We start from the raw sequence: 17,893 nt of genomic DNA on the forward strand, positions 1-17,893 counted from the left end.
ACGTTTAAGAATGAAATAAATGTTTTATCCCCATAACCCGTGATATTTTTTCTCTCCAGAAAGGCATCCAGGCCTCTCTTGAACATGTACATAGAGTCCGCCATAACAACCTCCTGCGGCAGAGAGTTCCACAGTCTCACTGCTCGTACAGTAAAGAACCTTTGTCTATGTTCATGGTAAAATCGCCTCTCCTCTAGGCGTAGAGGATGCCCCCTTGTCCTGGTCACAGGCCGAGGTATAAAAAGATCTTTGGAGAGATCCTTGTACTGTCTGTTCAGGTATTTGTACATTGTAATGAGGTCTCCCCTCAGTCGTCTTTTTTCTAAACTGAATAATCCCAAATTTTTCAATGTGTCAGTGTATTCTAGTTCCCCCATTCCCCTAATAATCCTGGTTGCTTTCCTCTGCACCCGTTCCAGCTCTACTATATCCTTTTTATACACTGGTGCCCAAAACTGTACACAATATTCCATGTGTGGTCTGACCAGGGATTTGTATAAGGGCAACACTATGGGGGTCATTTACTAAGGGCCCGATTCGCGTTTTCCCGACGTGTTACCCGAATATTTCCGATTTGCGCCGATTGTACCTGAATAGCCCCGGGATTTTGGCGCACGCGATTGGATTGTGGCACATCGGCGCTGGCATGCGCGCAACGGAAATGGGGGGTGTGGCCGAGCGAAAACCCGACGGATTCGGAAAAACCGCCGCATTTTAAAAAAAAAATTGTGTCTCGAAAATTTCACTCACCTTCATCCAGGATAGGCCGGTGTATTTCGAGGCATTCCAGCGGACTTCAGCGCAGCAGCGCCACCTGGTGGACGGCGGAGGAACTACCATCATAAATCCCGGCCGGACCCGAATCCAGCGCAGAGAACGCGCCGCTGGATCGCGAATGGGCCGGGTAAGTAAATCTGCCCCTATGTCTTTATCATGAGAATCTATTCCTCTCTTGATACATCCCATTATTTTATTTGCTTTAGCAGCAGCCGCCTGGCTCTGGTCACTAAAATTAAGTTTACCATCCACCAATACCCCCAAGCTTCAGTTTTACTAAGTAATTGACCGTTTAGGACATAATTATACTTTTTGTTTCCATGGCCCAAGTGCATAACTTTACATTTATCCACATTAAACCTCATCAACCATTTCTCTGCCCATCCCTCAAGCTTCCACAAATCCCTCTGTAATGCTAAACTATCGACCTCAGTATTTATTACTTTACACAGCTTAGTATCATCTGCAAATATTGAAACTTGACTGTGTAAACCCACTACAAGGTCATTAATAAAAATATTAAAAAGAAGTGGCCCCAATACTGACCCCTGTGGCACTCCACTGGTAACATCAACCCAATCTGAGAATGTGCCATTAATGACGACCTTCTGTTTTCTATCACTAAGCCAATTACTTACCCAAATACACAGATTTTCTCCTATTCCCAGCAGTCTCATTTTATATACCAACCTTTTATGTGGCACCCTTTTAAGTAGAACCCTGAGCTATTGCCCCGTGTCTACTGGTGACAAAATATACAGCTATTACTCTTAAAAAGCGTGAGTTCACTGAAAAATTTCTAGAGACATAAATAAGTTTGATCTACCCCATACAAACAGTACATTGAGATAAAGTAGAATCTCAAGGGTGTGGCAGTTTAGGCGATCGCCCTTCAACGTCACGGGTAGCAACAAAATACAACAATAGCAATTATGTATGCTAGATATGACAAACCAATCACCCTACAATAGCAAAAAAAAGCAAGCGAATAAGATATAAGCAGGGAAAGGGGAAAAAACGGCTTAATCACAGTTCGCTGTTTAGCAATCAGTGTTGATGGGCAAAGTCCTGCAGCAGGCAAATGGAAAATGCACAAAGCTTAATAAGTTGTGTCTATACCAATACGAACAGTTCACAGTAATGAGGCACAGTTGGTCATAAGTTAGCAGAAAACATGAAGCTAGTACACTGTAGACTGGCAGAATCCAAAGTTAGCAAGCAAGCATAAAGCTGATAAATTGTAAGCTATACGAACAGTTCCCAGTTCACAGTAATGAGGCACAGTTGGTCATAAGTTAGCAGAAGACATGAAGCTAGTACACTGTAGACTGGCAGAATCCAAAGTTAGCAAGCAAGCAAGCAAAAAGCTGATAAATTTTAAGCTGGCAAAGGAAGAGAGGATTAGTTGCAGCCAAATTAGTAATATTGCAGATAGAATATTGAAGGAGGTTCAGAGGTCTCCCAAATAGGGACAGTGTGCTATGCGGCTGTCTATAGCACTTAACTCACATGGAGCCCAAATATGTGAGGATAGGCCAGCTGCTTACAGGAGTAGCTGAAGGTGTAAGTTTAAGGCTTGAGAGAGTCAGCGTGCTGCAGCACTCCAATTGCTATGTTGAGCAGTGGTTAAAAATTAGGAAGCCATACAGCAAGCAGTTAGTTCTCACTACTCCAACGAAATAGACCAAACCTCAATGAAGCACTCAGACTCCACCTGCGTATCCTCCGTGGAGCGTCTAGTAGAGGTCTAGGGGCGAGGACCCCAGGATCCAAAGACTTTGTCCCCCGGACCGGCCGCGCCGTTTTCGTGGCACCTACTCCAGGCACGTCGCTCCCGCGGCGCACCCTTTGCTTTCTCCCACCATGTGGCGCTCCTCCAAGCCAGGGGTCTAACGGACCACTATACTTGCAGACTTCATAGTCGGGACCTCCATATTCACTGCAACCTCGTGGTGTATTTGCGGCTCTCTGTCACCCAGCAAGAGGCACCGTTGCAGCCCGCGTTACCGGGCTTCAGGACTCTCTATCGCTGCACCTCGAGATTGATCCCATCGGGGAAAGGCACACATCTCCAGTCTAGCAGTAGCGGCCAGCACCGGGAGGTAGGAGAGGAGGGTGCGAGCAGCTGTGCAGCGTGACTACGTCATGCCGTTACACTCGCTCCTCGTCGGATGATTCACCTCTATGTTCTATTTATTACATAGTTTGATGGGCAATTTCAGTGTAACATGTAATTGCCACCTGCATAGCAGTGTAAATACAGTTATTTTTTTTGCCATCCCTGCCCCCATTCCTGGAACACCTCTTCAATATAAGGTATGGACCTTTTCCTGGAAGACCTCTTCAATATAAGGTATGGTAACACCCGTTGATCGCTGCCATCGAAGCTGGCCATCTTGCCGAGGATCCAAAGACCCAAGGCTGCTTCGTGTTGCAGTATATGATAGCATCGTACAGACAACCTAGGGTTAAAGTACCCTAGGGAGTCTGAAAAATAGTAAAAATGTTTTAAAATTTTTTTTAAAAAAACGATAACAAAAAAAATAAAAACTCAAATCAACCCCCTTTCCCTAGAACTGATATAAATAAACAGTAAAAATCAAACACATTAGGTATCGACACGTCCGAAAATCTATCAAAATATAGTAACTTTTTTTCATTGCGTTTAACTCCGTAACGGAAAAAAGCGTCCAAAATGGCACTTTTTTGCCATTTAAGAAAAAATAAAAACTTAAAATGAAAACTTAAACATTGTAAATGTCATCAAAAGCCACAAGAAAAGACACCTCCCAAAGCTCTGTATACAAAAGTATTAAAATGTTATTAGCGCCAGAAAATGGAAAAATCCCCCCAAAAATTTTTGTACAGGAAGTTTTAATTTTTGTAAATATATGAAAGCATTATAAAACCTAAACAAATTTGGTATCCCTGTAATCATACCGACCCAAAGAATAAAGTAAACATGCCATTTGGGGTGCACAGTGAAAGCCGTAAAATCCAAGCCCACAAGAGTACGCACAAATGCGTTTTTTTACCAATTTCACTGCATTTGGAATTTTTTTCAGTACACGGCATGGAATATTAAATACCACCATTTTGAATTGTAATTTTTTACACAGAAAATAAGCCATAACACAGCTGTGTACATGGAAAAATAAAAAGAGTTATAGATTTTTGAAGCTGAGTAGTGAAAAATGAAAATGCAAAAACGAAAAAGGGCTGCGGCAGGAAGGGGTTAAAGTTCATCTAGTCCTGCAAAAAACTAGCCCTTTTTTCTTCCAAATTGCCAAAAAAAAATAAAAAATTGTATAGCCTTTAAACCCATTCCTGCCCGCGCTATAATAAAACGGTGAGGCGGGAAGTGACTTGCCAGCAAGGTTCAGACACGGTGGTCGAAGCAAGATAGCAGCTGCCTTGTGGAACGGAGAGTTTTCATATTTTTTTTTTTATTATCATACCTCCCTCCCCCCGCTCGCGCTTTATGATTGCTGCTATTGCGGCACTCTGCATTTAGAACATGATGTTGGTAAAGTATAAGGACAAAAGTGATGGTCCCCTGGTATATTCCACCACCTTATACTCAACATATTCACAATTTACACAATTTATATCCAGCCTTTCGGTAAAAGGAATTAGTGTAACCAATGTTAGATCAGATTGCTTACTATACTTCTTGATTATTTCCTTGAGGGATGTAGTTTGCAAACTAGGGTCACCTTAATTTATTTTTTAGGTTTTTAATTTCCCCTCCAAGCCTCTGGATTTGTTAGCTCAAGCTTTGTAATTCTCTAAGTTCTGCCCCAAATACACATTGTGCTTTATGATTGCGGAGCCCTGTTGTATTTTCTGGCGAGCTTTAGGCTAACATGTTGGGTCTTTATCACGTCTGGAAACATGGCTTCCTAATCACAGTGGCACAAACTGGACATCATATAATGGGCACCAAACCAGTGTATTTCCGAAATAATTGCAATTTCCTTCTTTAGAATGCATTGCACATCATAATTAGAAACAACCTGTATGTTCAAAATCCTGACTATACCATTTCATAATAAACATAATACATCTTGCTAAATTCTCCAAGGGGTGTACTTTCCAAAATTGGGTCACTCTTCAGATTCTCCTCGGCCAACTATGGCATCTAAAAGACAAACATCCCTCTTACCCTCTAGTGCTTGCCCATATAGCATTTTATATACACATGTGGGGCACTTTAAAACCTGGGAGAAATAGTTGGTGGGTTGTTTCATCTTTTATCCCTTGTGGCTTAGAAAAGTTAGGGGTTTTGGGAAAATTCTCACCTTTTGAATCATATACCTGTAGTAGCAAATATGCACATTTTTTATAAGCACATATGGGGCAATTCTACGGCCAGGAGAAATTGTTTTACACATTTTTGGGGGTTGTCTCATTTTATCCTTTGTTGCTTAGAAAAATCAGGGATAACAGTGCCTTTTTGGGGAAAATTTTCACCTTTTTCCTTTTTGGGGCCTAATTAGATCATACACCTTGCTAAATGCTCCAAGGGGTGTTCTTTACAAAAGAACGTGTTGGGGTTTTCCTCTGTTTTGGAACCACTAGGGCTCTCTAAATGTATCTTGACACATGAAACGTTTTTTAAGCTATATTTGTCCTCCAAAATTTGAATGACACTCTTTCCCTTCCAAGTGCCACCCTATGCCCCTACAGCAATGTACAGTGACAAAATGGGTATTGGCATACTCAGGAGGAATTGCACCAAACATTGTGAGATGCATTTCCTTTTTTAACCCTTTGTTAAGGTGCAAATTGTATTGTTCAATGAATATATTATTAAAGGTAACCTACAAAAACATAGATTGGCAGCACTTCATACACCTCTACGTATCACTTCATTAAAAATATTCTTTATTTAGAAAAAATCGCATACATCAAAAATGGACAATACAAAGATCTATGCGTTTCGACGCAATGGCGTCTCAGTCATGATCATATTGACAATATGAGCATGACTAAGACGCCGTTGCGTCGAAACGCGTAGATCTTTGTATTGTCCATTTTTGATGTATGCGATTTTTTCTAAATAAAGAATATTTTTAATGAAGTGATACGTGGAGGTGTATGAAGTGCTGCCAATCTATGTTTTTGCGAGTATCTGTGGCCCTGGAGGTCGAGGGTCTTCAGGAGCGTGCACCATCCTCCCACAACTTCTGATGGAAAGGAGACTTCATGTGATTGGGTGAGCAGACAGCTTTTTTCTCGTAAAGGTAACCTACCGCCACGAATCTACCTATAAAGGTAGATCGGGTGGTAGGTGGATCAATAGGACGTGAGGATAGCCCTTTTAAAATTTTATAATGCGGCTACTGGGGCGTGGAGTAGCCGCAGCTGAGGTTACACGGCGTGGCTACTCCATGCCCCAGTAGTCTCTTTCCTCCTCCTACCGAAAATCTTCGGCGCGCAGCACCTCGTAGATGCGCGCCCTCGTCCGACGAATCTGCTGTCTGCGCATGCGCAAAACAGCAGACCCGCACCTGCGTGGTCACTGCTCCGAAGCCGGAGCTGCACAGGCACGGGCCTGCTGTTCTGCGCGTTATAGGTAGATTTGTGGTGGTTGGTTCCCTTTAAATAAAATTACATTTTCGTAATTTAAATTCCATTTATTTTTCCCCCTTACGAAATGCACAGCTATTTTGGTGATATGACTAACTTTCCCGAAAATTTAGAATTTGAAATTTTTTCAAAATTTTAGCCAAATTTCTGTTTTTGCATATACAAATACTAAACATATTGCCTACATTTCTAAAATAACATGAAGTAGAATGAAATAAAATCACCTGGATATGTTAAATCATTCCAAAGTGATGAGCACCTATAGTGACACGTGTCAGATTTTAAAAAAAGCCGTGTCAGGAAGGTGCAAAATGGCCAAGTCATAAAGAAAAGCAGATATACACTGCAAAGTTGAACCTGGACATTAGGGTGGTCCTTAATTACAGAGGTTGTAGCTGTGTCTGAGCCCCTTTGCCTGGGTGGCCCAATGCCCCCTCCTCCCCTCTTAAAATATGGCCAGGGTCCCCTTACACCAGGGGCTCCACCAGTAACCACATTGAGTAAAAGATGTGGCCGCACAGAATGCTCACAGTGCAACACATTTGTTATCCGGTCGACGTTATACTGTAAGTGAATATTCCATTTTTATTTTCCCTGTTACCGAAATTGTGGAGGCTCAATGATTGCCAAGAGGTCCGTGACAAGGGGCAGGCAGAGGAAGGGGATCGGTAAGGGTGCCACCTCTGCTCTGACTGCTCCTAGATGAGAAGGAGGAGAGGGAAGTGCTGAGCTGGGAGCAGAAAGACAGGGGAAGGGAAGCCTCACACAAGGTGCAGGACATGTAGAGCTGTAGCTCTGAATAACATGACTAGTTTAATTCATTAACCAAGAGTGAACCATCCGTTTTCTGTGATGACTAATTATGTTAACTTACTTTATGTCATGTTCTTCGGTGCTGCATCTTTATGTAAACTACACGCCGGGACAGTGAGAACAATAAAAGAGGGATCAGAAGACATAACATGACTGGCACAGAAGTTTGAATCCTCTATTGTTAGTTGTCCATATAGCTCCATTTTTCCTCATACTCTCCACTGCACAGATGCTCAGCCATCTTCAAAAAGTAGATAAATAAGGGTGCCAAGGGGCAGGCTCCTATCTTGTAATGAGATAATTACTGAATATGAGGTCCCTTCCTCCAAATCCCTTAGACCTAACCAAATTCTAAATTTTGCACGGGCTAACAGCATTCGAAAACATCTGTATGAACGATACAGATACATGGCAGAGGGACAATCTCACTTTTATATTCTATTTTCAATGCCCCACCCCGGACATCAAATCACGCTTTATTGAGCAATGGGAGGCAGATTTAGGCTGCCAATTCTCTTTACTGAGGTGGAGACACTGTTGCACCAGCAAAGAGAAGCTAGACAGAGACCTCTCAGAACCAGCTTGATTTGTGTTCATCAGGGCTTAGGATGCGTTTGCAGTGGATTATGTATATGAAAACCTTACTGTGAAATTATCCATCTAGACGGTTTGTAACCATAGAGCATCAGGTAATGGATGCAAATTTCTTTGCTCATTTTACTATTTGCTATGTCAAAGTCAAATGAGTGCCAAACCTTCATAAATCTCTGCTGCAAACTATCAATATATTCCTGAGCACAATTATTTTGGTATAATTGAATATGCGTTGAGTAACTTACCCCTATGCATTTTCTAAATGAAATTCAAAGGCATCATTTTTTGAGACCATGTCTTGTTGCATAAGGGTGGGGGGTTGCCATGTCTCTTATAATTGGGGGAGGGATCAGTGTGTGTATTGTCAGTTCGGAAGCCTGGATTGTGGGGAGAGAGGGTATTGTCTGTGTTGTGAGTGAAGGGGAGTGTGTGTATTACAAGTGAGGGAGCTTATATGCTGTCAGTGGGGGAAGGGGTAGTGTGTGTTGTCAGTGAGTTAGGGGAGAGTGATTTTATTGTCAGTGGGGGTGGGGGAACATGGATGCTGTGGGGGAAGAGGGGAGTGTGTGTTGTCAGTGGGCAGGGAGAGGTTTACCCCCTTTTATTTTTCCATATACAGAACTTTATAAGGGCTTGTTTTCTGGGTAGAAAATTGGACTTTCTATTGGCAGTATTTAATTTTCCATTCCGTGTACTTGGAAGCAGGAAAAAATTCTAAATGTAGTTACACATTTTTACGGCCTTCCTGTGCACTCCAAATGACCCCTCCCCTTTATTCTTTTGGTCGCCATAAATATTCTGTATTGGAAATGCCAATGGGTCACACATTATTCTGGTTGCTTGATTGTATTTGATACAGCTTTTAACCCTTTCCCTGCCAGGCATTTCTGGAAATTTTTTTGTACAGATTTGTACAGTCTAAAAAATTATACTAAACTCCAACAAAACATATATTCCCTGAAAGCAGACATGTCCCATTTTCAAAATTGCATTAACCCTTTCACAACCCGTGATGTAATAGCACGTCACGGGTTGGCAGCGGGTGCATGGAGAGGGATCACGGGCTGAGCCCGCTCCATAGCCGGTAAGTCTTTGCTGCATATCGCAGCAAAGACTTACCGGTAACACCAGCAATCAGTGCTAGCACCGATCGCGGGTGTTAACCCACACATCGCCGCCAGCAAAGCTGCCGGCAGCTTCAAAAAGCTGGCGCCGCCATCTTGTTGGAGATTGTAGCCCACCGTGACGTCATCGGTAAGCAGCGATCTTCTGAAGACCCGAGGCTGTCTGGATTTAACCCATTCATTACAATGCGCTAATTGCACATTGTAATGTATGATTATGAAAATACCCATATGCTGCCATACTGTAGTATGGCAGTATATGATAGGATCAATCAGACAACCTAGGGTTTAAGTACCCTAGGGCAGTGATGGCGGACCTTTTAGAGACCAAGTGCCCAAATTACAACCAAACCCACTTATTTAAATGTAAAGTGCCAACATGGCACCTTTTAATTGTATCTGTGTCTTAAGGACACCAATACAGTTGAACAAAATAGGACAAATTCTGATTATCATTGTAGCTTCTTTCCAGGGGCCCCTGAACAGGAAGAATTGCGGGGCCCAGAGCAGGAGCTCCAATAATAATGCAGCCCTGTAGGCAGCTCCTTGCTCCACCTGTAGTTCCAGGCAACTAAGGATGTGTAGCTTTAACCCCTTAAGGACGCAGGGTTTTTCGCCTCATTTCTCGCTCTCCAACTTCAAAAATCCATAACTTTTTCATTTTTCCGTGTACAGACCTGTGTGAGGGCTTATTTTGTGCGTAACAAATTTTACTTTCCCGTAATGTTATTTATTTTAACATGCCGTGTACTGCGAAGCTGAAAAAAAATTCCAAATGTGGAAAAATTGAAAAAAAACCGCACGTGCGTCACGTTCTTGTGGGCTCAGTTTTTACGACTTTCACTCTTCGCTCCAAATAACACGCCTACTTTATTCTTTGGTTCGGTGCGATCGCGGTGATACCAAATTTATACAGGTTTTATTGTGTTTTAATACATTTTCAAAAATTAAACGAATGTGTACAAAAAAGAAAAAAATTTTTTTGCCATCTTCTGACGCTAATAACTTTTTCATACTTTGGCGCACGGAAATGTGTGAGGGGTCATTTTTTGCGAAATGAGGCGACGTTTTCATTGCTACCGTTTTGAGGTCTGTGCGACATTTTGATCATTTTTTATTTCATTTTTTATGTTATGTAAAAAGGTGTAAAAGTCGCATTTCGGACATTTGGGCGCCATTTCCCGCCTCGGAGGTCACCGCCGGCCGTAACCGTTTTTATATTTTGATAGATCGGGCATTTTGGGACGCGGCGATACCTAATATGTCTGTGATTTTTACTGTTTGTTATGTTTTATATCCGTTCTAGGGAAAGGGGGGTGATTTGAACTTTTAATATTTTATTAATTTTTTTTATTTTTTAAACTTTTTTTTTTCTTTTTTTTTTCACTATCTTTTAGACCATCTAGGGTACATTAACCCTAGATGGTCAGATCGCTGCTACCATATACTGCAATACTTCTGTATTGCAATATATGGCATTTTTGCAGCACATTCATTACAATGAGCCACTGGCTCATTGTAACGAATATGCAGCTGCCAGATAGCCTCGTGTCAAGAGAAGACACGAGGCTACCATGGCAACTGATCGCCACCCCCCGATGACGTTCGGGGGCGTGGCGATCAAAAAAAAGATGGCGGCGCCCACGCGCCGCCGTCTTTTAAACGCCGCCTGCGACTTTGCAGGCGGTGTTTAGGGGGTTAATAGCCGCGATCGGTGCAAGCACCGACCGCGGTTATTAGCGGTGGGGGTTTTATGCATTTTGCAAAAACCCCCACCTTTGTATGAAGAGGACTCAGCCCGTGAGCCCTCTTCATACACTCCTTATACCTCTGCGCCGTAGAGCTACGGCGCAGAGCGTTAAGGAGTTAAAATAGCACTGATCACAGCACATCCTGGTTGGACAGGGACTGCAGGAGAAGGTTTTGAGACCTGGCAAACTATGTGCTGGGGTGATGGTCTGGGTGCCCACAGTGAGTGCTCCGAGTGCCATCTCTGGCACCCGTGCCATAGGTTCGCCACCACTGCCCTAGGGAATCTGAAAAATAGTAAAAATAAAAAAAGTTTTTAAAAATTATAATAAAATAACCCTAAAAATTCAAATCACCCCTTTTCCCTAGAACTGATATAAATATAAATAAACAGTAAAAATCACATTAGGTATCGCTGCATCCGAAAATGCTCGATCAAAATATAATAACGTTTTTTCACTGTGTTTAACTCCGTAATGGAAAACAGCACCCAAAGTCGAAGATGACATAGGCGACACGAGTCGGGTGCTCATCTCGGACATGAGTCAGGACTGTTAACCTATCATTTTTTGTTCTTAGTGTGGACGTTGTCAGCAATAATTTTCTCATTGCGGTAGCTTGGTATTTTGGATAGTACTCCTGGTACACTATTGTTTTTCTATACATATTTGAAACTTATTGGGGGTCATTTACTAAGGGCCCGATTCGCGTTTTCCCGACGTGTTACCCGAATATTTCCGATTTGCACCGATTGTACCTGAATTGCCCCGGGATTTTGGCGCACGCAATCGGATTGTGGCGCATCGGCGCTGGCTTGCGCGCGACGGAAATCGGGGGGCGTGGCCGAACAAAAACCCGACGTATTCGGAAAAACCGCCGCATTTAAAAACCGAAAAAGTGTCGCTTGGGAAGTGCTTACCTTCACCTGGTCCGAGGTGGTGCATTCCGGCGCGTTGGGATGATTTTCAGCGCAGCAGCGCCACCTGGTGGACAGCGGAGGAACTGCCTTCATAAATCCCGTCCGGACCCGAATCCTGTGCAGAGAATGCGCCGCTGGATCGCGAATGGGCCAGGTAAGTAAATCTGCCCCATTGTGTACAGCCTATTGATGATTATTTAGCTTACTGCTTCCCATATTTTAATCTACTAAGACTGTTTTCGAATACTACACAAATAAATTGTCCAGTCAAGGTGTACTCGTGTCCGATTATATGTTTAAGCCCCTGCGTGGGCTTTCTTAATGGTTTTTATTCTCTGTATGATTATTAATAAAAATGATGTTCTTAATCTTCATATGCATCCTTCTTTCTATTTTTTCTATGTTGAATTCTTTGGATGCTTCTGTCTTTTGAATTTGGCTCTCTAAGGACGTATGAAGAAGTTAAAAATGGAAAATGACCAGATGGCGGCAAAATAAAAAAAAAAAATTCTACTCAAGTTTTTAATTTTAATTTGGTATCCCCCTGATCGCACCGACCCAAAGAATAATTTAGACATGTCATTTGTGGTGCACAGTGAAAGCTGTAAATTCCAAGCCCACAAGCAAATGCGCAAATGCGTTTTTTCACCAATTTCACTGCATTTTGAATATTTTTCCTGATTACCAATACACAGCGTGGAATATTAAATACCATCACTATGAAGTGCAATTTGTTACGCAGAAAACAAGCCGTCACAGAGCTCTTTGCGTGTAAAAAAAAAAAGTTATAGATTTTTGATTGTGGGGAGTGAAAAAAAGAAAAAAAGGTGAGGTACTTAAAGGGTTAATGAGTTTATAGACCTAGTCAGCTACATACCATTTTGATTCAAATTGGAATTTTTTTTAAAAACAAATGCATAAATGTTGAATTTGATGGCAAAAAATGTCTCCCAAACTGAAAATAATTTGCTTCATATCTCCTAAAAGTAATAGATGAACATGTATACATTTCAGATACCTCATAGTTATGTGTTCACATGAATAAATCAGCACAAAAACTGAAATAACCAAAAATCTGCTTTTCAGCTACAAATCACAAATTAAAAAGTAAAGGCACATTAACAGGTGACAATCCCTTAACACCGGCATTCAACTTTGTTACAAACATGTATGAAAACATAAATTTTTAAATAAAACTGAAAGTTTATGCACAAATAGAGATGTAAAAAGTCAAAGTAAGCAGATTTATGTATACCACAACACACAATAATCACTTAAAATTTTAATAATTTTAACATTTTTGTGATTTTCTATTTGATTTGATATCAAAATTTGTATACTTTTAGACATTTTCTGTGAAGACTCCGCCAAAGTATGAAAATATAACTTCTCACCAGCATGATTCAGTAAAGAAGAAAAGAAAAGTTGCCTTAGAATTTGATTTTCACTCTGATAGCTCGGATCCTACTGACATTTTGGTAAAATGTGTTTTCTTTTTTAAATAATAATAATAATTATTCCTTTATTTATATTGTGCACATAGATTACCACCTACCAGTATGTTTTCTATATACAAAAACCTTCTGCAGGAGGAGAGTGCATGACACAGTGGGGGAGATTCCTTATAGCTTCTGTGCCAGTTTTCTATTGGAGAAGGCAAGGGAATCACCCTCTTCCCGACACTACATTGGGCGTGTTGGGATGGAGAGTAGGTGGATCAAAATTGGCTAAAATGACAACTCTGAGCTCAGCAGAAGCCTTATGTTTTGCAAGTGATGTTTTCTGTACGTATTCTTTTACCATAATCTTTTTACCAAAATGTGCTTGTACAAAGCTATTTTTTGGCACATGTATCCATTAGGGGCCTCAGAAATATGCAAAAGAGGCTGAAGTTTGCCAAGGGCCACCTTGAGGTTCCACAGCAATAACAATACCCCCTAGTAATATATATAAATATATATGTATATATACAGGCAGTCCCCGGGTTACATACAAGATAGGGTCTGTAGGTTTGTTCTTAAGTTGAGTTTGTATGTAAGTCGTAACTGTATATTTTATTATTGTAACCCCCAGCCAGAACTTTTTTGGCCTCTGTGAAAATTGGATTTTAAAAATGTTGGGTTGTCATAAGAATCAATATTAACACTTAAGCTTCATTGCAGACACATTTGATAACTGTTCCAGCTGTTTATTGTAGCCTGGAACTAAAGTACAATAAATTGCCAATATCCAGAGGTCCGTTTGTAACTATGGGTCGTATGTAAGTCGAGTGTTCTTAAGTAGGGGACTGCCTGTATATATATACAGTGGCGTAACAACCACCATAGCAGCCGTAGCGGTTGTTACGGGGCCCGTGAGGTTAAGGGGCCCGGGATGCACGGACTCCGTGTCCATTCCTAAACCCACCCCCTCCGTGAGCCGCCCGCCCCCTCCGTGAGCCGTCCACCCCCTGCACAGGACACCCTCCGCCCCCGGCACAGGACACCGTCCGCCCCCCCCCCCCCCCCCCCGGCACAGGTGACCGCCCGGTCATCCCCCTGCATGCTGGCACTGCCGGCCACTGACAGAGCGGACGGATGTCCCTCCTCCCCACTCTACAGCCCGGTCTAAAACCCACCCTACGGCCAAACAAGCAACTGCCCCACTAACCAGATCCCCCGCCCCGGTGGACGTACAAGCACCCGCCCGAACAACCCGCCTCCCGCGCGCGGACGAACAAACGCCCGTTCGACACCCACCCCCCCCCCCCAGGCCAAACAAGCAAAGGCCCCCCACGATGCAGAACAGGCACCCGCCCGACTCCCCCAGAGTATGTGTGTGTGTGTGTGTGTGTCCCGGCCGATCAAGCCCCCGTCCGAACTCCCCGGACAAACAAGCACCCATCCGATCACCCACCTACCCGCCAGAACACCCGCCTGAAGCCACGGCCGGGTGTTCACCCATACAGCCCCAAAACATCTGAAAAGGTAAGTATATACTATATACATATGTATTTATCTATGTGTATATATGTATATATTATGTATATGTTTATATGCTGTCTATATACTATGTATATGTGTATATACTGTGTATATATGCATCTACTGTGTATATACTGTGTATATATGTATATACTGTGTATATGTGTACATATGCATCTACTGTATATATGTGTATATCTGTGTATATATTATGGATATATTGTGTATATAATTATATACTGTGTATTATTGTATATACACATATACTATGTATATATGTGTATATTGTGTATATATGCATCTACTGTGTATATACACTCACCGGCCACTTTATTAGGTACACCTGTCCAACTGCTCGTTAACACTTAATTTCTAATCAGCCAATCACATGGCGGCAACTCAGTGCATTTAGGCATGTAGACATGGTCAAGACAATCTCCTGCAGTTCAAACCGAGCAGCAGTATGGGGAAGAAAGGTGATTTGAGTGCCTTTGAACGTGGCATGGTTGTTGGTGCCAGAAGGGCTGGTCTGAGTATTTCAGAAACTGCTGATCTGCTGGGATTTTCACGCACAACCATCTCTAGGGTTTACAGAGAATGCTCCGAAAAAGAAAAAACATCCAGTGAGCAGCAGTTCTGTGGGCGGAAATGCCTTGTTGATGCCAGAGGTCAGAGGAGAATGGGCAGACTGGTTCGAGCTGATAGAAAGGCAACAGTGACTCAAATCGTCACCCGTTACAACCAAGGTAGGCAGAAGAGCATCTCTGAACGCACAGTACGTCGAACTTTGAGGCAGATGGGCTACAGCAGCAGAAGACCACTCCGGGTGCCACTCCTTTCAGCTAAGAACAGGAGGCTACAATTTGCCCAAGCTCATCGAAATTGGACAGTAGAAGATTGGAAAAACGTTGCCTGGTCTGATGAGTCTCGCTTTCTGCTGCGACATTCGGATGGTAGGGTCAGAATTTGGCGTCAACAACATGAAAGCATGGATCCATCCTGCCTTGTATCAACGGTTCAGGCTGGTGGTGGTGGTGTCATGGTGTGGGGAATATTTTCTTGGCACTCTTTGGGCCCCTTGGTACCAATTGAGCATTGTTGCAACGCCACAGCCTACCTGAGTATTGTTGCTGACCATGTCCATCCCTTTATGACCACAATGTACCCAACATCTGATGGCTACTTTCAGCAGGATAATGCGCCATGTCATAAAGCGGGAATCATCTCAGACTGGTTTCTTGAACATGACAATGAGTTCACTGTACTCAAATGGCCTCCACAGTCACCAGATCTCAATCCAATAGAGCATCTTTGGGATGTGGTGGAACGGGAGATTCGCATCTTGGATGTGCAGCCGACAAATCTGCGGCAACTGTGTGATGCCCTCATGTCTATATGGACCAAAATCTCTGAGGAATGCTTCCAGCACCTTGTTGAATCTATGCCACAAAGAATTGAGGCAGTTCTGAAGGCAAAAGGGGGTCCAACCCGTAACTAGCATGGTGTACCTAATAAAGTGGCCGGTGAGTGTATATAGGAGTGTATAAATGTGTGTAATTGTATAAACATGTCTGTATAAATGTACATTCATAAGAACGTGTGAGGGACGTATATCTGGCTGCAAATTTGCTGCCGGATATACTTCCCTCATAGGCGTCTATAGCGCCTAGTCTCGGTACAGTGAGCACAACGAGTACTCACTGTTTCGAGCCGTGGCCGCAAAAGAGATAGAGCCTGAACTATCGATGGCCGTAAGAACGACCATGCGGCTCCATTCTCTATGGAGAGGGGAGGGGTGAGCTGCGATCACCTCTCATCCTCTCCAGTGCGCCAGACGTGTGCCTGCCAGGCTATAGTCTTGCCACCACATGTTTGTGTGAATGCAACCGACATATGTTTTTATTTTTTTATGGGGAAGGGGGGCCCCATATAGAAATCTGCTATGGGGCCCAGCCTCTCCTAGTTACGCCCCTGTATATATATATATATATATATATATATATATATATTTCAGTGTTAAGTGACAAGTAATCTACTTTATATCTTATGTGTTTTTATTTTAGGGAATATGTGGAAATGACAATATGTTGAAATCATTATATTATATGCCTCATTCCACCCCCAAGACCCACACAGTGAATCAAAAAACGGTATTTACTACATTATGCAATAAACTGATGTATTACTTTTCCAATTCAGTCAAATATATGTGACATTTTGTTTATTATGGTATTTTGAAGAAAAGACTTGGTGAATTAGTAATTTGACAACAGTTATATATTCTGAGTCCCCCTGCCTCAAAGGGTCCATTGGCTAAAACAGTTAAAGGGGGTTTACCATAAAACAAGTTAGGCCCTATCCACAGGATAGGACCTAACTTGCTGATTGGTGGGTATCTCAGTCGCTTCCCAAGCTGAGTGCATGGCTGGGCTGCTCCGTTCATCTCTATGGAGCAATTGCCGAGTATGGTGTGCGGCAATCTCTGTCAGCTCCATAGAGATGATTGGCGCAGCCTGTCCATGCACGGCCAGCTGTTTCACCCATCCCTGGGACCAACAAGGAGTCTGACTGGGGTACCCCCTGTTCTCATGGTTTGTGGGTTAAATGAAAATGAAACGCCTTCAATCCATAAAGAAGACCCAGAAGAAGACAGTGGGGGGAGATTCATCAACCGGTCTCTGCCAGAATTCTGGAATAATTTCCAACTGAAATGTTGTGTGCCACATTTCTTAAGGGTTGTAGACCAATTTCGGGACATTCTCCGGCTTGTCCAAAAAGGACATGTGGCCTTGGGGACCAGCTAGTTAGTCCAGTTTGCAACAGCGTGATTTATCTGGTGCAGAACAAGATTCTACATTGGTCTAATCAACATCACTTTTTATATATCTCCCTCAATACTTTTATTAACTAGTCATAGGATAGGGTGGAACTAAGGAGAACAAGAATATAAATGCTAGTGGACTGCATCTGCTGGTGACCTATGTTAAGCTAATAACAAATGATAGTCAATATGAATAGTGTACAGCAATACAAATACCTGTAGGATAATTAGTGGTATTATGCGTTAGACAAGCCTTCTAGGGGGCCCGTGACTACCCAAACCACGCACTCATTTTTTTTTTTTTACTAGAAGGACCTTCACACATGAAATCCTCATACATATGTTCATGCTCTCTGTACACATGTAGACAAGAACCATTTCAGACCCTCAAAGGTCCTGAAACCACAGTTTAAAAGCAGGCAGAATGGATGTATCCTCCATTTCCCAAGAAGCTTGATTCCATTACCATGTGTAGGAAGTGAATTCCAGACATTTAAGGGCTATAATATTCATACAGGCCAGGACCAATGGCAGTGTTAAT

General features: G+C 42.6%; 1 protein-coding gene across 1 annotated transcript in view; it reads left to right on the forward strand.

Annotated features, from left to right (window-relative positions):
• SYCP1 (synaptonemal complex protein 1) overlaps positions 1-17,893 on the forward strand; it is a 152,745-nt gene that overhangs the window by 131,357 nt on the left and 3,495 nt on the right. The window contains exons 31-32 of the mRNA XM_072137680.1: positions 12,915-13,046; positions 16,595-16,681. Coding sequence (XP_071993781.1) covers positions 12,915-13,046; positions 16,595-16,681 — 219 coding nt within the window. The remainder of the gene's footprint in view (positions 1-12,914; positions 13,047-16,594; positions 16,682-17,893) is intronic.

Source organism: Engystomops pustulosus, chromosome 2, assembly GCF_040894005.1.
Source record: "Engystomops pustulosus chromosome 2, aEngPut4.maternal, whole genome shotgun sequence".
Taxonomy (NCBI): Eukaryota; Metazoa; Chordata; class Amphibia; order Anura; family Leptodactylidae; genus Engystomops; species Engystomops pustulosus.